This window comes from Carcharhinus amblyrhynchos, chromosome 4 (assembly GCF_965287045.1).
Source record: "Carcharhinus amblyrhynchos chromosome 4, sCarAmb.v2.hapA, whole genome shotgun sequence".
Taxonomy (NCBI): Eukaryota; Metazoa; Chordata; class Chondrichthyes; order Carcharhiniformes; family Carcharhinidae; genus Carcharhinus; species Carcharhinus amblyrhynchos.
In genome coordinates this window covers 61,749,279-61,763,436 of record NC_137327.1, presented here as the reverse complement: position 1 = coordinate 61,763,436, position 14,158 = coordinate 61,749,279, and the positions used below count along the sequence as shown (strand labels likewise).

The 14,158-nt window shown below is 42.1% G+C and overlaps 2 protein-coding genes across 4 annotated transcripts in view; one reads left to right on the top strand and one right to left on the bottom strand.

Annotated features, from left to right (window-relative positions):
- slc38a7 (solute carrier family 38 member 7) overlaps window positions 1-14,158 on the bottom strand; it is a 103,002-nt gene that overhangs the window by 39,291 nt on the left and 49,553 nt on the right. The window lies entirely within an intron of this gene.
- The window catches only part of LOC145342066 (lysosomal protective protein-like), a 30,672-nt gene that overhangs the window by 11,563 nt on the left and 4,951 nt on the right, over window positions 1-14,158 (top strand). Inside the window, exons 4-9 of the mRNA XM_080187267.1 lie at window positions 3,552-3,710; window positions 4,417-4,508; window positions 6,818-6,902; window positions 7,950-8,099; window positions 8,408-8,538; window positions 12,906-13,068. Coding sequence (XP_080043393.1) covers window positions 3,552-3,710; window positions 4,417-4,508; window positions 6,818-6,902; window positions 7,950-8,099; window positions 8,408-8,538; window positions 12,906-13,068 — 780 coding nt within the window. The remainder of the gene's footprint in view (window positions 1-3,551; window positions 3,711-4,416; window positions 4,509-6,817; window positions 6,903-7,949; window positions 8,100-8,407; window positions 8,539-12,905; window positions 13,069-14,158) is intronic.

Sequence of the window (14,158 nt, the reverse complement as noted above, 5' to 3'; positions counted from 1 at the left end):
TTCACTCAAAGGGTGGTGAATCTCTGGAATTCTCTGCCCGTTGATGTGGTGGAGGCTACCTCGCTAAATATATTTAAGTCATGAGTAGATAGGTTTTTGGTAGGCAAGGGAATTAAGGGTTACGTGGAGAAAGCGGGAAAGTGGAACTGAGCCACTTCAGATCAGCCATGATCTTATTGAATGGCAGGGCAGGCTCGAAGGGCGAGATGGCCTACTCCTGCTCCTATTTCTTATGTTATGTTCTTATCTTGTTCTACATGAACCTTTACACATCACCACATTCATTTTCTTCAGAGACTGAGGCCTCTGCTCTTTTCTTCCCCCTCCTTCTCAAGTGTTTTCTGCACTGTCTCCTGACTCTGATTTTGAGAATGACCAGTCTTCTTTTCATTCGTGGTTTAGTTGTTTTTTTGACATTTAGAAATCTGATAATCATCTCTGTACCAAAGAAAAGCCAGGCAGTGTGCCTTAATGACTATTGCCCGGTGGCTCTGACATCCATCGTTACGAAGTGTTTCAAAAAGACAGTAATGGCCTAGCTCAATTCAGAAGCCTCCCAGATTGCATGGATCAGTTATAACTTGCCTTTCGCTGTAACAGATCCACAGCAGACACCATGTCCCTACACTCAAGCCTGGAACAGCGGGATTACAAAGACACTTCTGTCAGACGCACATTTATTGAGTACAGCTCAGCCTTCAACACTATTATTGTTCCAAAAACTCATCTCCAAACTTTGTGGCCTGGGGCTCAGCTATTCTTCCTCTGCGATTGGATCCTAGCTTTCCCAATCCACAGACCGCAATCTATAAGCACAGGCAACAACATTACCTCCACGATTATCGTCGACATCAGTGCCCCACAAAGCTGTGTCCTCAGCCCCTTACTAGACTCCTTATATAACTATGACTGTGTGGCCAAATTCCCCTCCGACTCAATTTTCAAGTTTGCTGATGAGACTAGCACAGTAGATTGGATCTCAAACAATGATAAGATGCAGTACAGGAAAAAGATGGAGAATCTGGTGAATTGATTGATCTGGTGCCTCTTTCTCAGGAGACTAAGGAAATCTGGTATGTCTGCTATGTCTCCAAACAACTTTTACAGATCCACCATAGAAAGCATCCTGTCTGGATGTATCACAGCTTGGTATGGCCCTTGCTCTAAGCAAGACTGCAAGAAACTATAAAGAGTTGTGAACGAAGCCCAGTCCATCATGCAAACTAGCCTCCCATCCATTGACTCTGTCTACATTTCCTGCTGCGTCAGAAAAGCAGCCTGCATAATCAAGGACTCCATGCATCCTGGACATACTCTCTTCCACTTCTTCCATTGGAAAGAAGATACAAAAGTCTGAAGTCACATACCAACTGACTAAAAAATAGCTTCTTCCTGCTGCCATCAGACTTTTGAATGGACTTACCTTATATTATGTGGATCTTTTTCTACACCCTAGCTATGAATGTAACACCACATTCTGCACCTCTCCCTTCCTTCTCTATGAACATATGCTGAGTCTGTATAACACAAGAAACAATATTTGTCACTGTATACTCATACATGTGACAATAATAAATAAATAAATCTTTACCCATCATGCAATGAGTATCGATAAGTGATGACAGTTGCTGTGTAGGTGAATATATTATCTTTCTGTGCACCATTGCACAGGCAGGACTTTCCTTGCTTCTCAACTGCATGTGTTTCTTGACTGGACTGTCTCTCTCTCTCTATAAAGTGTAGATGCTTCTCTCACACTGCAGGGCTTACACTGCACTTGCCCCATTGGAATCTGAAACACCAGCTCTTGGCTCAATATTCCCAATGGGCAAGGGAGTCGGGTTTGCTCTGATAATCCAGGTGTCTGCTTGTGGACCCAGTGTCCCAGGATCGAAACTAAACAGTGGCAGTATGAAATAATTCAGGTAACCAGACCATCGCAATATCAAAAACACTTGAAGGATATTATCATTAAGTAAATAAGAAGTACAGAGAACTCCTGTCTCTGGCACTGTGGCTGTAGTCTGGTGACAGAATTAACTCTCTCCTATTATCCCAGAATTTTAATAAATTCACTTTGAAATCTTTCATTTATCAATTGACAGCTCTGAATGTTGGACAAAGGAAGGAACAGAAAAAATTGTTTATCTCAGCACTCCCAAAATTTGATACTCTGCGATCGGTCACTGCTCAAATATCTATCCAATTCTCCCCTTTCCTATTTCCTTTCTCTCAACAGCCCATTTCAAATGTTCACCACCATCTTCACAAAGTATTTAAACAAAGCTGACTATGCATCATCCCTCTTTAAATACTCACTGATTCCAGAATTTGTATCAGTGTTGAATTCATTTTTTATTCCATAGCACAGCTACCAGTATTATATGTATTTCAGTAGTCTATATGATTTTCCTTATATTCCTGTGTAACACTTCTCAAATTTTGGCTTACTGATGCCACGAACAATGCTGTTAGTTTCAGTGAACTCCACATCATTTCCCCATTTCACTCTATATTGTATCATGTAGCAAAGTTATTTAATTTATGTTTAGACTAATATTTTCCAATTCCTAACTTTTGTCATCTTTTACAAACTTTTTCAAACTATCCACTTTCCTGTGTATTTTGTTTCTTTACTACTGTTTGGAGTCATCAGCAAACAAAGACAATTTCATTTTCTTCCTCCATCTAATAATGTGCCTCAGTAGTGTGCCCTGTGGCACTCAATCATGATTCTTTTCCACTCTGATCCAGCTCCATTCACAGAAACAATTTTTTTGTTGTCTTGAGTTTTATCAATTTTCAATTCTCCCCCCGATGTATTTGATACCTTCCCACTTTGTACTCTGATCACTTGTTTGGTAATAGTGTCAGAAGCCTCTCTGAAATCTGAACAACTCAAAGACATCAGATCGTCAGGATTTCATATGTTGTATTCTGTAGCCAAGAGCAATTTGATTATTGAGTCAAAGAAGAAAAAACTTGTATTCCGAAAGCACCTTTCACAACCTTTGGATATCCCAAACCACTTCAGAACCAATCAACTATTTCTGAAGGGTAGTACTCTTGTCAGAAACATGGGAGCTGAGGCTAAGCACAGCATGATCCCACAAATAGTAAATCACTGGCAAGAATTCCCTAGTTGTCTTTATAATAATGCCATTTGCTTTTAAGCATTTGGCACTTCGGTTTAGTGTCTCATCTGAAAGATAACATATCTGACAGCACACAGTTTTAATACCAGCAGTGGGGATTAACCTGGACTGTGTGCTGAAGTGTCTCAAATGGGATTTCAACCCACAGCTTTCTGATGCTTGAGGTGTAGGAGCTATCCAGTGAGCATCAGCTAACTTCAGAATGGCTTTGGATATTACCATGAATAATTTCCACCTCAAAGCTTTCAGGGCAGCCAGCAAACCTGAGCACAAAAATGTCAATGACTTCAGCTGGCAGGTTCTCCATGAGTCTGTCACCCCACAAGAAGCACAGCATTAACCCCAATTTCAATCTCATATTCACCTCCCACCTCCGCCCCACGCCCTCTTTGACAGGTCGCAGAGAGCAACTACCTGGCCCTGCAAGATTTCTTCAGAAAGTTTCCCAGCCTCAGGAGTAATGAGTTCTATGTCGCTGGTGAAAGTTATGGGGGCGTCTATGTGCCAAGCCTGAGTCTGAAAATCGCTGACGGTCCAGCCAAGATTAACTTAAAGGTATTTGCATTTCTGTTCTGGGCACTGATCAGCCTCTTCCTGGCCCCATGATCCTCCCTCCACCTGTTTTTGTTTGGGTGGATTATCCCAATTGGAATCTGGAATCTCCCCACACATGGGATTGAAGCACTTAACAAAGGGTATGAGAGAGTAATTTTATCACAACGTCCCAAACGGTCTCTCAACCAATGAAGTACATTTGAAGTGTAATCATTGTTGTAATGTAGGAAACATGGCTGCCAACCAGTTTACACAATCAGCAATAACCTGTTTTTCTGATGTTGATGGGATAAAATTTGGCCAGAACACAAGGAAGGATTACGTTGCTGTTCTTTGGTAAACTGCCAGGAAAGCTTCAGTCTCCATCTGAAATGGCAATGCTTAATGTCTCATCAAAGAAACAGTATATCTGACAATGAGGCACTTTGGCAGTACTGCACTGAAGTGTCAGACTGAACTGACATCCTCCAGTTTTTCAAGTGGGATCCAAATACCTCCTGATTCAGGGGTGAGAATGATCCCCATTGAGTTACTGGTACAAGCTGCAGTACACCTCAGTGATTTGGTTCACAGAAGCACTGTCAATTCCAAGTGGCAGCTGTTTCAGGCAGTGGAGAGAACATTGGCCTCATTATCCTTCAAGTGAAACATGGGGGGGGCGGCAGGAGCCCAGCTTTTTGTGGTGATGTTATATTCTGTGTTCCAGGGGTTTGCAGTCGGGAATGGATTGAGCAGCACATATTTTAATGACCAGTCACTTGTCTATTTTGGATATTACCATGGACTCTTCGGGGACACGTGGGTATTCTGTTTGAATCTCCAATCCGAGTGTATTAAATCACAGCGCAAGGTCAGACTAAAAGGGGCATCATCCTCACTCACCCCTAAATGTTGCACAGTCTAGGGCTCAATGTTGGATAACCTACACTCATTGAAGCAGCCAGTCTACCATGACAAGCAGTGACCTTAATAAAACTTTCAAGGTTCAGAGTAGAGACAGAGTAGATACAAAGATTCTTCATGGAGGAATTTGGAAGCAGAGACACAGTTTTACAATATACTGTCCTATTTAACGTAGTGATGAGAAAGAATTTATACTCTCAGGGTCATTAATCTTTAGAATTCTCTTCCCCAGAGAGCAATGGAAGCTGGGTCATTTAATAAATTCAAGGCTGAGTTCAACAGATTGTAATCTACATGGGAGTGAAGGGATATGGGTGACAGGCAGGAAAGTGTAATTGGGGCCATGATCTGATTGGCTTTGGTTTTTCCGAACTGAGAAGCTGTATCAAGGGGCTGAATGGCCGAGTCGTGCTCTTACTACTTTTGAGTTAAGTTTTATTCTCCCAGTTGTGAGTATTTAATACCTAGTTTACAAAGTGCAAAATAGAGACAAAAACACAGGGAGCCTTTCCTCATTCCAATTAGAGTTCACTTTGGAAAAAGAAAACACAAGAAAGTGAGACTAAGCAGAGGGTTGGGGGTTGGGGGGGAGGGGGGTCTTATCCTTTTTCTAGCTGCCCTGTAGAAGCAAGTAGGAACAGACTAACTGCAGGAAGGATTTGGGAACAGTATCAGGATTGTGAATGTGTAAGTACATGATAGGATGGAGGATTGGGGAAACATTTTCTCCACAATCTCCACTTCCTTAGAGGTCTCCTTTCCCTGATACAGCACCTTGCATTAGAAAGGAAAATAAGAAATGGAAATAAGAACATAAGAAATAGGAGCAGGAGTAGGCCATCTAGCCCTTCGAGCCTGCAAGAACAAAGGGAAGGCAATATGAGACAGACCTGAGATACTTTGATTTGTTGTGTACAATGTCACAGGAGATTGTTTAGTTTCCATTATAAATGTAGATATAGGAATGTATAATAGAAACGACATTCATAATTTTTTAACACTGCAATTTCACCATCCCAAAAATGGTGCTGGCAGCACCTTCACTGGCAGGAAGGTGTCATTGCAATGCTAAATGTTTACATAGATATGTTACATTCTACGTTTGGATATAGGAGTGCATGAGGGAGAAAATTGATAACAGAAATTTAGCTTTTGCAGACAGGCAGTGATACTACTGCATGTAAAGAGTACTACTAAAGAATACTATCTAAAGAATACTACTGCATGTAAACTTTCACTCAATGATATTTTATAAATTCTCAATATTCCTTTTGAATGAATTGATAGATTGTATGTCTGAGGTAGCATTTTGTCACTATTGGGCAATATCTATGGCACAGAACAAGCTTCTGTCAGTGACCTTGAGGTCAATTCACCAGGACTTTTCCCGCCCCTAACAGGTCTTTGACATGTTTGTTTCTATAATTATTGGTGCCAACTGGCATTTATTGCACATTGTGGGTGATAGTAGGATATCATATTTCAAACAATGGTGATGATTATGGAGTCTACAACAGTGCATTAAATGCATTAGAATTGTGTCAATAATAGTCGAATATTTGCAAGTATGGGTTTACATATACATATTTACCAAAACAAACATCACTAATTTTTCTTCTTTCTTGGGATGTTGGCATCACTTGCTGCACCAGCATTTGTTGTTCATTCTTAATTGCCCTTGTGACTTGCTCAGCCATTTCAGAGGCTAATTAAGAGTCACATTATTGTGGGTCTGCAGTCACATGTAGGCCAGACCAGGTAAGGAAAAAAGATTTCCTTCCTTGCAAGACATTAGTGCACTGGATGGATTTAACAACAATCAATGATAGTTGTTATGGTCACCATTACTGAGGACCAATTTTAAATTCCAAATTTATTAATGCAATTTAAATTCCACCAGCTGCCACGCTGGCATTTGTACCAGTGTCCCCAGAGCACAAGCCTGGGTCTATGGATTACCTGCCCAGTGATATTACCACTACATAATCCACAAATGAACTGCTGGCTCCAAACAGTGCAGACAAGAAACTCATGAAGTACCAATGAAATTACACAAGGAGGCTGGGGTAAAGGGACAGGATGGGAAGAAGGGGAACTCTCTCATGATATTTCAAAATAAGGATGCTTCGCCCTCGACACCCAAAAGGCACAGTCAGTTGTTGTGACTTAAATCAAATTTTCTCTTTCTTTCATCCCTGATACAGATTGTGGAAAGACCTGAACACATACTGCTGCCAAGGTGGAACCTGCAACTTTGTCACCAACAGCAACTATTACTGCCGAGAATCAGTAGGTTCCCCTCATTCACTGCTCACTCTGATTCCACACCCTGAGGACAAAGGAAAGTCTTGTAGTCCTATAATATGTTTCACCATCTCAGAACATCCCAAACACAGCAAGATCCCTCAATTTACAATGTAATATATCAGAACATTAAATTATGCTAATTGGAGTTCTTAAAAAAAATTTCATGGAATTTGGGCATTGCTGGCAAAACCAGCATTTGTTGTCTCTGTTACTGAGACTAGCTTTCAATTCATTCAGGAAGTGTTGGCGTCACTGGCTGAGTCAGTATTTATTGCCCATCCCAGATTATCCTTGAATGGAGTGCTTTGCCAGGCTATTTCTGAGGGCATTTAAGTGTTAACCACATTGGGATCTCGAGTCACATGTAGGCCAGACCAGGTAACAACAACAAATTTCCTTCCCTAAAGGACTTTCATGAACCAGACAGATTCTTACAATGATTTCTCGGTCGTCATTAAATTTAAATTCCAGATTTTATTTAATACAAATTTTACCAACTGCCGTGGTAATATTTGAAGCTGGGTCGCTGAGCTTCACCCTGGATCTCTGAATTACTCGTCCACTAACATTCTTTAAGCCACCCTCTCCCCTGAGGGCTCGGACACCGGGGAGAATTCCCCTACTCTGTTTCAACTATCACCATAGAATATTTTCTTATTTTGTCTGTTCTAAGATAGTTGACAGTTTAACATCTTATTTAGCACAACTTTTAATTTCCCACGTCTGGCCTCTGTATAAAGTTCAGGATCCCATAATGTTTTTCAACAGCCCTGTCAACTGGTCCTCATGGATTTGTGCATGTGACTGTCAGAAGTATATGTTTCTTAATTAAAACAAGATACCAAAATAAAAATAATATGTTTGTAATAAATTCTAGGGAAGATTTTATATTTCAATTTTCAGACATAGATAAAGCCCAGGTGTGTGTTCTCAGTTAAGGAGAAAGACAGATGTGATACAAAGTTGACAAACTGATGGGTATTTGGATAACCTGAGAAAACAGTCAGTGAAAATTTATTTTCTTTACAGATCGAGGAAGTCTTCTATAGCATCTACGGTATTGGACTCAATGACTACTCGCTTTACCTGAATTGTGCTGGAGGAGTTAAAGGAAGAGACAGCCGCTTCCTCACAGATCTCAAGAATCTCTTCCGATTTTACCAGTTTGAACTGCCAGAGGTACACTCCACTATTTCCATTTTATTTCCCAATCCCTTTCTATTCACTCCTACAATATAAAATCCCATTCACTCTCATTCCATTGAATTCGGATGTGCCCAATCCTTAATTCCAATGCTACAAAATATCAGTGGTCTTTATTCGCCTTCCTTATAGATATTTTCTGCAAACAAATTCCTAATTATCTGCAGTGTCCAGTGTATTTTAAAAATATCACATCTTCCTGTGATACACTGATTATTTTTGGCATGTGTATGTATTATACAGTGTATCTGTGCTCCATGTTATTAATACTTTTCTCGTTTTAGAATGCAGCTACATCAGAGAACGATGTTCCCCCATGTTTCAATGCTACTGCTCCATGGGCCTGGCTAAATCGTGCAGATGTGAGAAAAGCCCTGAACATCCCAGACTTTGTCCAGCCCTGGGAAATTTGCAGGTAAGAGACAACATTGACTGGCAGAACTTCCAGAAGGGTAGCATTCGCTCAGCACTGCGTGGAGATGTCATAGCACAGCAAGAAGTCCTTTGGCCCAACGTGTCTGCACCAACTATCAAGTTTCTAATCCTATTTTTCAGCACTTGATCCATAGTCTTGTATGCAATGACTTGAGATTTTATACTGAGTGTCTGGAATGAGATAAACCAGACATCTTGTTGAATCAGTCTAACCTCAGTCGTGTGAACGGTGCTGTTTGTGGATCAAATGTCTGATTTTCACCTGCTACAAACAGGTCAATGGAAATAAAAATGCAAGAAGTATAAATTAAACAGCTGATCCTTTATCTCTTGTGGGCAAAAGTGAAAATTTACTCCATAATCCTGAAGTTTGATGATATCCCCAAAAGAGAGAAGTTTGGAAAATGGTTGATGACTAAAAAAGAGATAGAAATATTAGTAGATGGCTGTAAGCTAGAAATTTCCACATGTGGATAAGTGAGAGGGAATCAGTTTAAGGGGAAAATTTAGGGTGAGTGAGTGTGCACCTAATGGAAACACATTGAAGGATGTGGATGAAGAGACCATCAAAAGCTCAAACACGTAATTCTCTGAAAGTTCATGTAATGATAAATAAAGCAATCATTAAAAAGCCAACACAATTTAGACTTTCTAAACAATGAAGAGATAATGATCAATTTATCTGTCACAGTGGTCATAGATCATAGAACCCTACAGTGCAGAAAGAGGCCCTTCGGCCCATTGAATCTGCACCGACCACAGTCCCACCCAGGCCCGTCCCCGTATCCCCACATATTTTACCCGCTAATCCCTCTAACCTAAGCATCCTAATACACTAAGGGGCAATTTTAACATGGCCAATCAACCTAACCCACACATCTTTGGACGGTGTGAGGAAACCGGAGCACCTGAAAGAAACCCACGCAGACATGAGGAGAATATGCAAACTCCACACAGACAGTGACCCAAGCCGGGAATCGAACCCAGGTCCCTGCAGCTGTGAAGCCGCAGTGTTAACCACTGTGCTACCATGCCACCCATAGTTGGGCCACAGTTACAGTAATTATGTAATTTGAGACCTCTATCATATTACAAAAAGGGATAAAGAGTCTACAATGATAGTTATTACTCATTCCTGGCAGAATGTTATGAGAGAATAGAGATTCTAGGACTATTTTAATTGGGACAGATAAGCCTAAGAAGAGAATAGCTTCCTCCTGCTCCATTCAGGAATCTTTTGATATTTCCATGACTGGCCTGGCTTAGTTTATAGTAATATATCATCTCATTCAAACCATTTAATCTATATATTGTTCTGAGCAGGTTAGGGGAGCTGAACTGGCTCCTCTTCTTTGGTTTTACAGAATTTGAATTTAAAAAGGTGATAGTGCCATTTCAATGCGTGTGTATGCAGCTTGGTGTAAAACAGGCAGGTTCCTTACATTGAGTTAGTTTGCAGAAATTAACAAAAGGTTTAAAATGTACAAATATGTCCCAGCAACCCACTAATCCAAAACCAACATACACATAACCACCCTCCAAGCCTGCTAAAGAGAGCTAACAGATGTTAAACCTCGGCCAAATAAAATGTAAAGACAAAACAATTCAAATTGTCCAGGTGTTTCTTTGTAACCGAAGACACACTTTTCACAAGAGCTGCTGGTACTGGGTTTCTTGCTGCAAGCTGTGACTTATTGGTTCTCTTTTCACTTTAGGATAGTGGTATTGATTCAGCATCCTCTTCTGAGAGCCCTCAGCTTACAGCAATGAGTGGGTTCTGGTGCATTTTCAAATCACAAACAGCTGAGCTTTGGTGAGAGAATTTCCAGAGAAAAGAGAGATGGGGATATGGTTGTTGCCCCAATGCCAATCTCTTAGTTCAAGTCCAGTATCTTTAGTATCCAAATACCAGGTCACATGACCCCTCTCTGGTTTCAGCCAATCTGAGCACTCCACACACTGTCTCCATAGAGCAGATTCTGTCCTTCACAAATACAGTATAGTGCCTGCAGTAGCCAATGTCTTTTGCTTAATAAAAAAGTGTCATTTACAAAAAGCCCAGCAGAGGTGTATGACCAGTCAATGACCTTATCAAGCAACAACTGTCCAACTGATAGTATAAATCTTCAAAACAAGTTACTGGGTTTTCTCGCTGGTTAAGTCGATTATACTTGTTTGTACAAGCAATGCTAATCACTGTGCAAGGTAGCAAAGTGGTTAGCACTGCTGCTTCACAGCTCCGGGAACCTGGGTTCAATTCCCGGCTTGGGTCACTGTGTGGAGTTTGCACATTCTTCTCGCATCTGCGTGGATTTTCTCCAGCTGCTCCGGTTTCCTCCCACAGTCCAAAGATGTGCGGGTTAGGTTGATTGGCCATGCTAAAATTGCTCCTTAGTATCCTGAGATGCGTAGGTTAGAGGGATTAGTGGGTAAATATGTAGAGATATGGGGGTAAGGCCTGGGTGGGATTGTGGTTGGTGCAGACTCAATGGGCCGAATGGCCTCTTTCTGCACTGCAGGGTTTCTATGATTCTACGAAAATGAAGTCAAGTGTCAGCAACTGCAGTGGTCCAATTACCTGGGTTTACAATTGGGTACATTCAGTATAACCATTAACAAGAGGCCATGCAGCCCCTTAAGCCTGTTATGTCATTCAATAAGATTATCAGTGATCTGTAATTCAATTCCATTTAACTGCCTTTGTTCTTTGACCCTTAATCCTAATAAGTAACAAAAATCAAACCTATTGATTCCTTTATAACTTTGAACACCTTGACTACACTACATCTGAGGTTATTGCAGAAGGTCAGGGGGCATGGAGTTGGGGGTAGGGTGTCAGCGTGGATAGAGGATTGGTTGTCAAATAGGAGGCAGAGAGTGGGGGTCAACGGGTGCTATTTGGATTGGCGGATGGTGACTAGTGGAGTGCCCCAGGGGTCAGTGCTGGGGCCTCAGCTATTTACCATTTATATAGATGATCTGGAGGAGGGAACCGAGTGTAGGGTGTCGAAATTTGCTGATGACACCAAAACCGGTGGAAAGGCAAATTGTGCGGAGGGTGGGGAGAGTCTACAGAAGGATCTAGATAGGCTGGGCGAATGGGCCAGGAAATGGCAAATGGAATTTAATGTTGGCAAGTGCGAGGTGGTCCACTTTGGTAGGAATAATGGTGGGAAGGATTATTACTTACGTGGAGAAAAACTGCAGCAGGCAATGGTGCAGAGGGACCTCGGGGTCCTTGTACATGAGTCGCAAAAACCCAGCTTGCAGGTGCAGCAGGTGGTCAGGAAGGCGAATGGGACGCTGGCCTTCATCGCGAGGGGGATTGAATATAAAAGTAGGAGGTCTTGCTGCGGCTGTATAGGGCATTGGTGAGACCGCAGCTGGAGTACTGTGTGCAGTTTTGGGCGCCGTACTTACGCAAGGATATTTTGGCCTTGGAGGGAGTGCAGAGGAGGTTTACTAGGCTGATACCGGAGTTGAGGGGGTTGAGCTATGAGGAGAGGCTGAATAGATTAGGCTTGTACTCGTTAAAGTTTAGAAGAATGAGGGGAGATCTCATTGAGACGTATAAGATGATGAATGGGATGGATAGGTAGAGGTGGAGAGACTCTTCCCGCTCAGAAAGGATAGTAGGACTAGGGGGCACAGCCTCAAGATAAAGGGGTGGCGGTTTAGAACAGAGTTGAGGAGGAACTTCTTCACTCAAAGGGTGGTGAATCTCTGGAATTCTCTGCCCGTTGAAGTGGTGGAGGCTACCTCGCTAAATATTTTTAAGACGCGGGTTGATGGGTTTTTGATAAGAGAGGGGATTAAGGGTTATGGGGAGAGGATGGGAATGTGGAACTGAGCCACGACAGATCAGCCATGATCTTATTGAATGGCGGGGCAGGCTCGAAGGGCTAGATGGCCTACTCCTGCTCCTATTTCTTATGTTCTTATGACCCAACTGCCTGCCCCTATATCTCAGCTACTTTCACAGCTGGACGTCACTGGAGAGAGAGCATGAGGTGTCTGAGGGCACTGTTGAGGCCTTTCATGCCCGCTGGGCATTGCAGGGTCTGGGGTGCACTATCAACCCCATTAATCACATTTTAGTTTGATGTTTTAATTTTCCTTTCTACTTTTTTGTTTTGGGTGCTTCCCTTCTTTTTGGGGACTACTCCTTTTGATTTGTCCCCCAGTTAATTTGATTTAGTTAAATTGTTTTACCAAAAAGATCGATTATACTATACCACGAGCAGATTATTCCAAGTCCTTCTAATTTCATGAACTAAGTCTTGGATTAAATTTGATGCATTTATTGTATTTATTCTAACCTGAGCTAAACTATCTCCTCCCCTGCAGTGGAGTGGTTAGTGACAACTACCAACATATCTATAATACCATGAGTGACTTCTATCTGCAACTGCTCAGTAAGGGTTACCGTGCACTGGTCTACAACGGGGATACTGATGTGGTCTGTAACTTCCTGGGTGGAAACTGGTTTGTGAAGTCGCTAAATCAGCAGGTATGTAGAATAGCATTTAATACTCAGAATTGAGCTAAGGTATATTGTATTGATTATAAAGCTCCATGACTCTGTAAACATTTCATGTAATATTATTGTCATATTCTGTGCTCAGTTAGGCAGCTAATCCAGCCCTGGGTGTGGGGACACTGGAAATATTTGTAGTTATGGAAAGTGGGCGATAAGTGAGAATTTCCCTTGGGCTGATCACTGACCCTAGCTGGAAAGTGTGTATGGATATGGCTAAGGCTAGGATGAATGATGAAAAATCTGCAGAGGTTTCAGTTTTTTTATTCATTTATAGGATTTGAGCATTGCTGGCTCAGCCAGCATTTATTACCCATTCCTAATTGACTTTGGAAAAGTGCTGGAGAGTTGCCTTCTTGCACCACTGCAGTCCATATGGTATAGATACAGCGCTGTTAGAGAGTTAATTCCAGGAATTTGACCCAGCGACAGTGAAGGAATGACAGTATATTTACAAGATAGGATAGTGTGTGGCTTAGACGGGAACTTGCAGGTGGTGGTGGGGTCAGTTGTCCTTGTCCTTCTAGAGGTCATGGTTTTGGAAGATGCTGTTGAAGAAGCCTCAGTGAGTTGTTGCAGTGCATCTTGTAGATGGTTCACACTGCAATGATTATGTGTCTATGGTGGAGGGAATGGCTTCTTTTGCCCTGGACAGTGTCAACATACTGGTCAAATAAAGGTTGGTAGCCTTGGGAAAACTTTAGGCTTGTGTGACTGAAACAGAACAATGATCAGCAACGTCGGGTGGAATGGGGTAAACATTCTAGTTAAAGGGTTAATCTGTTTACCCCTTGCAGATGGGACTGTGTTGTGACCCTAGATGCCCCAAAGGCCTAGCCCTCACATGAACCCAGCCCTTCAATGTCCCATCTGCGTGAAAAACCATCTCTGACAACGGCATTTCTCTAATGCTGGGCAGGATTTCATAGCCATTCTCACCAATGGGATTTTACAGACCTGCCATCGACAACCGTGCGCACCCTACCCCCCCACCACCTTCTTGTGGCTCCTCTGGCAGCCGAAGCTGCGAACAAGAGGGAACCCCAGTGACAGGGGTGGTACA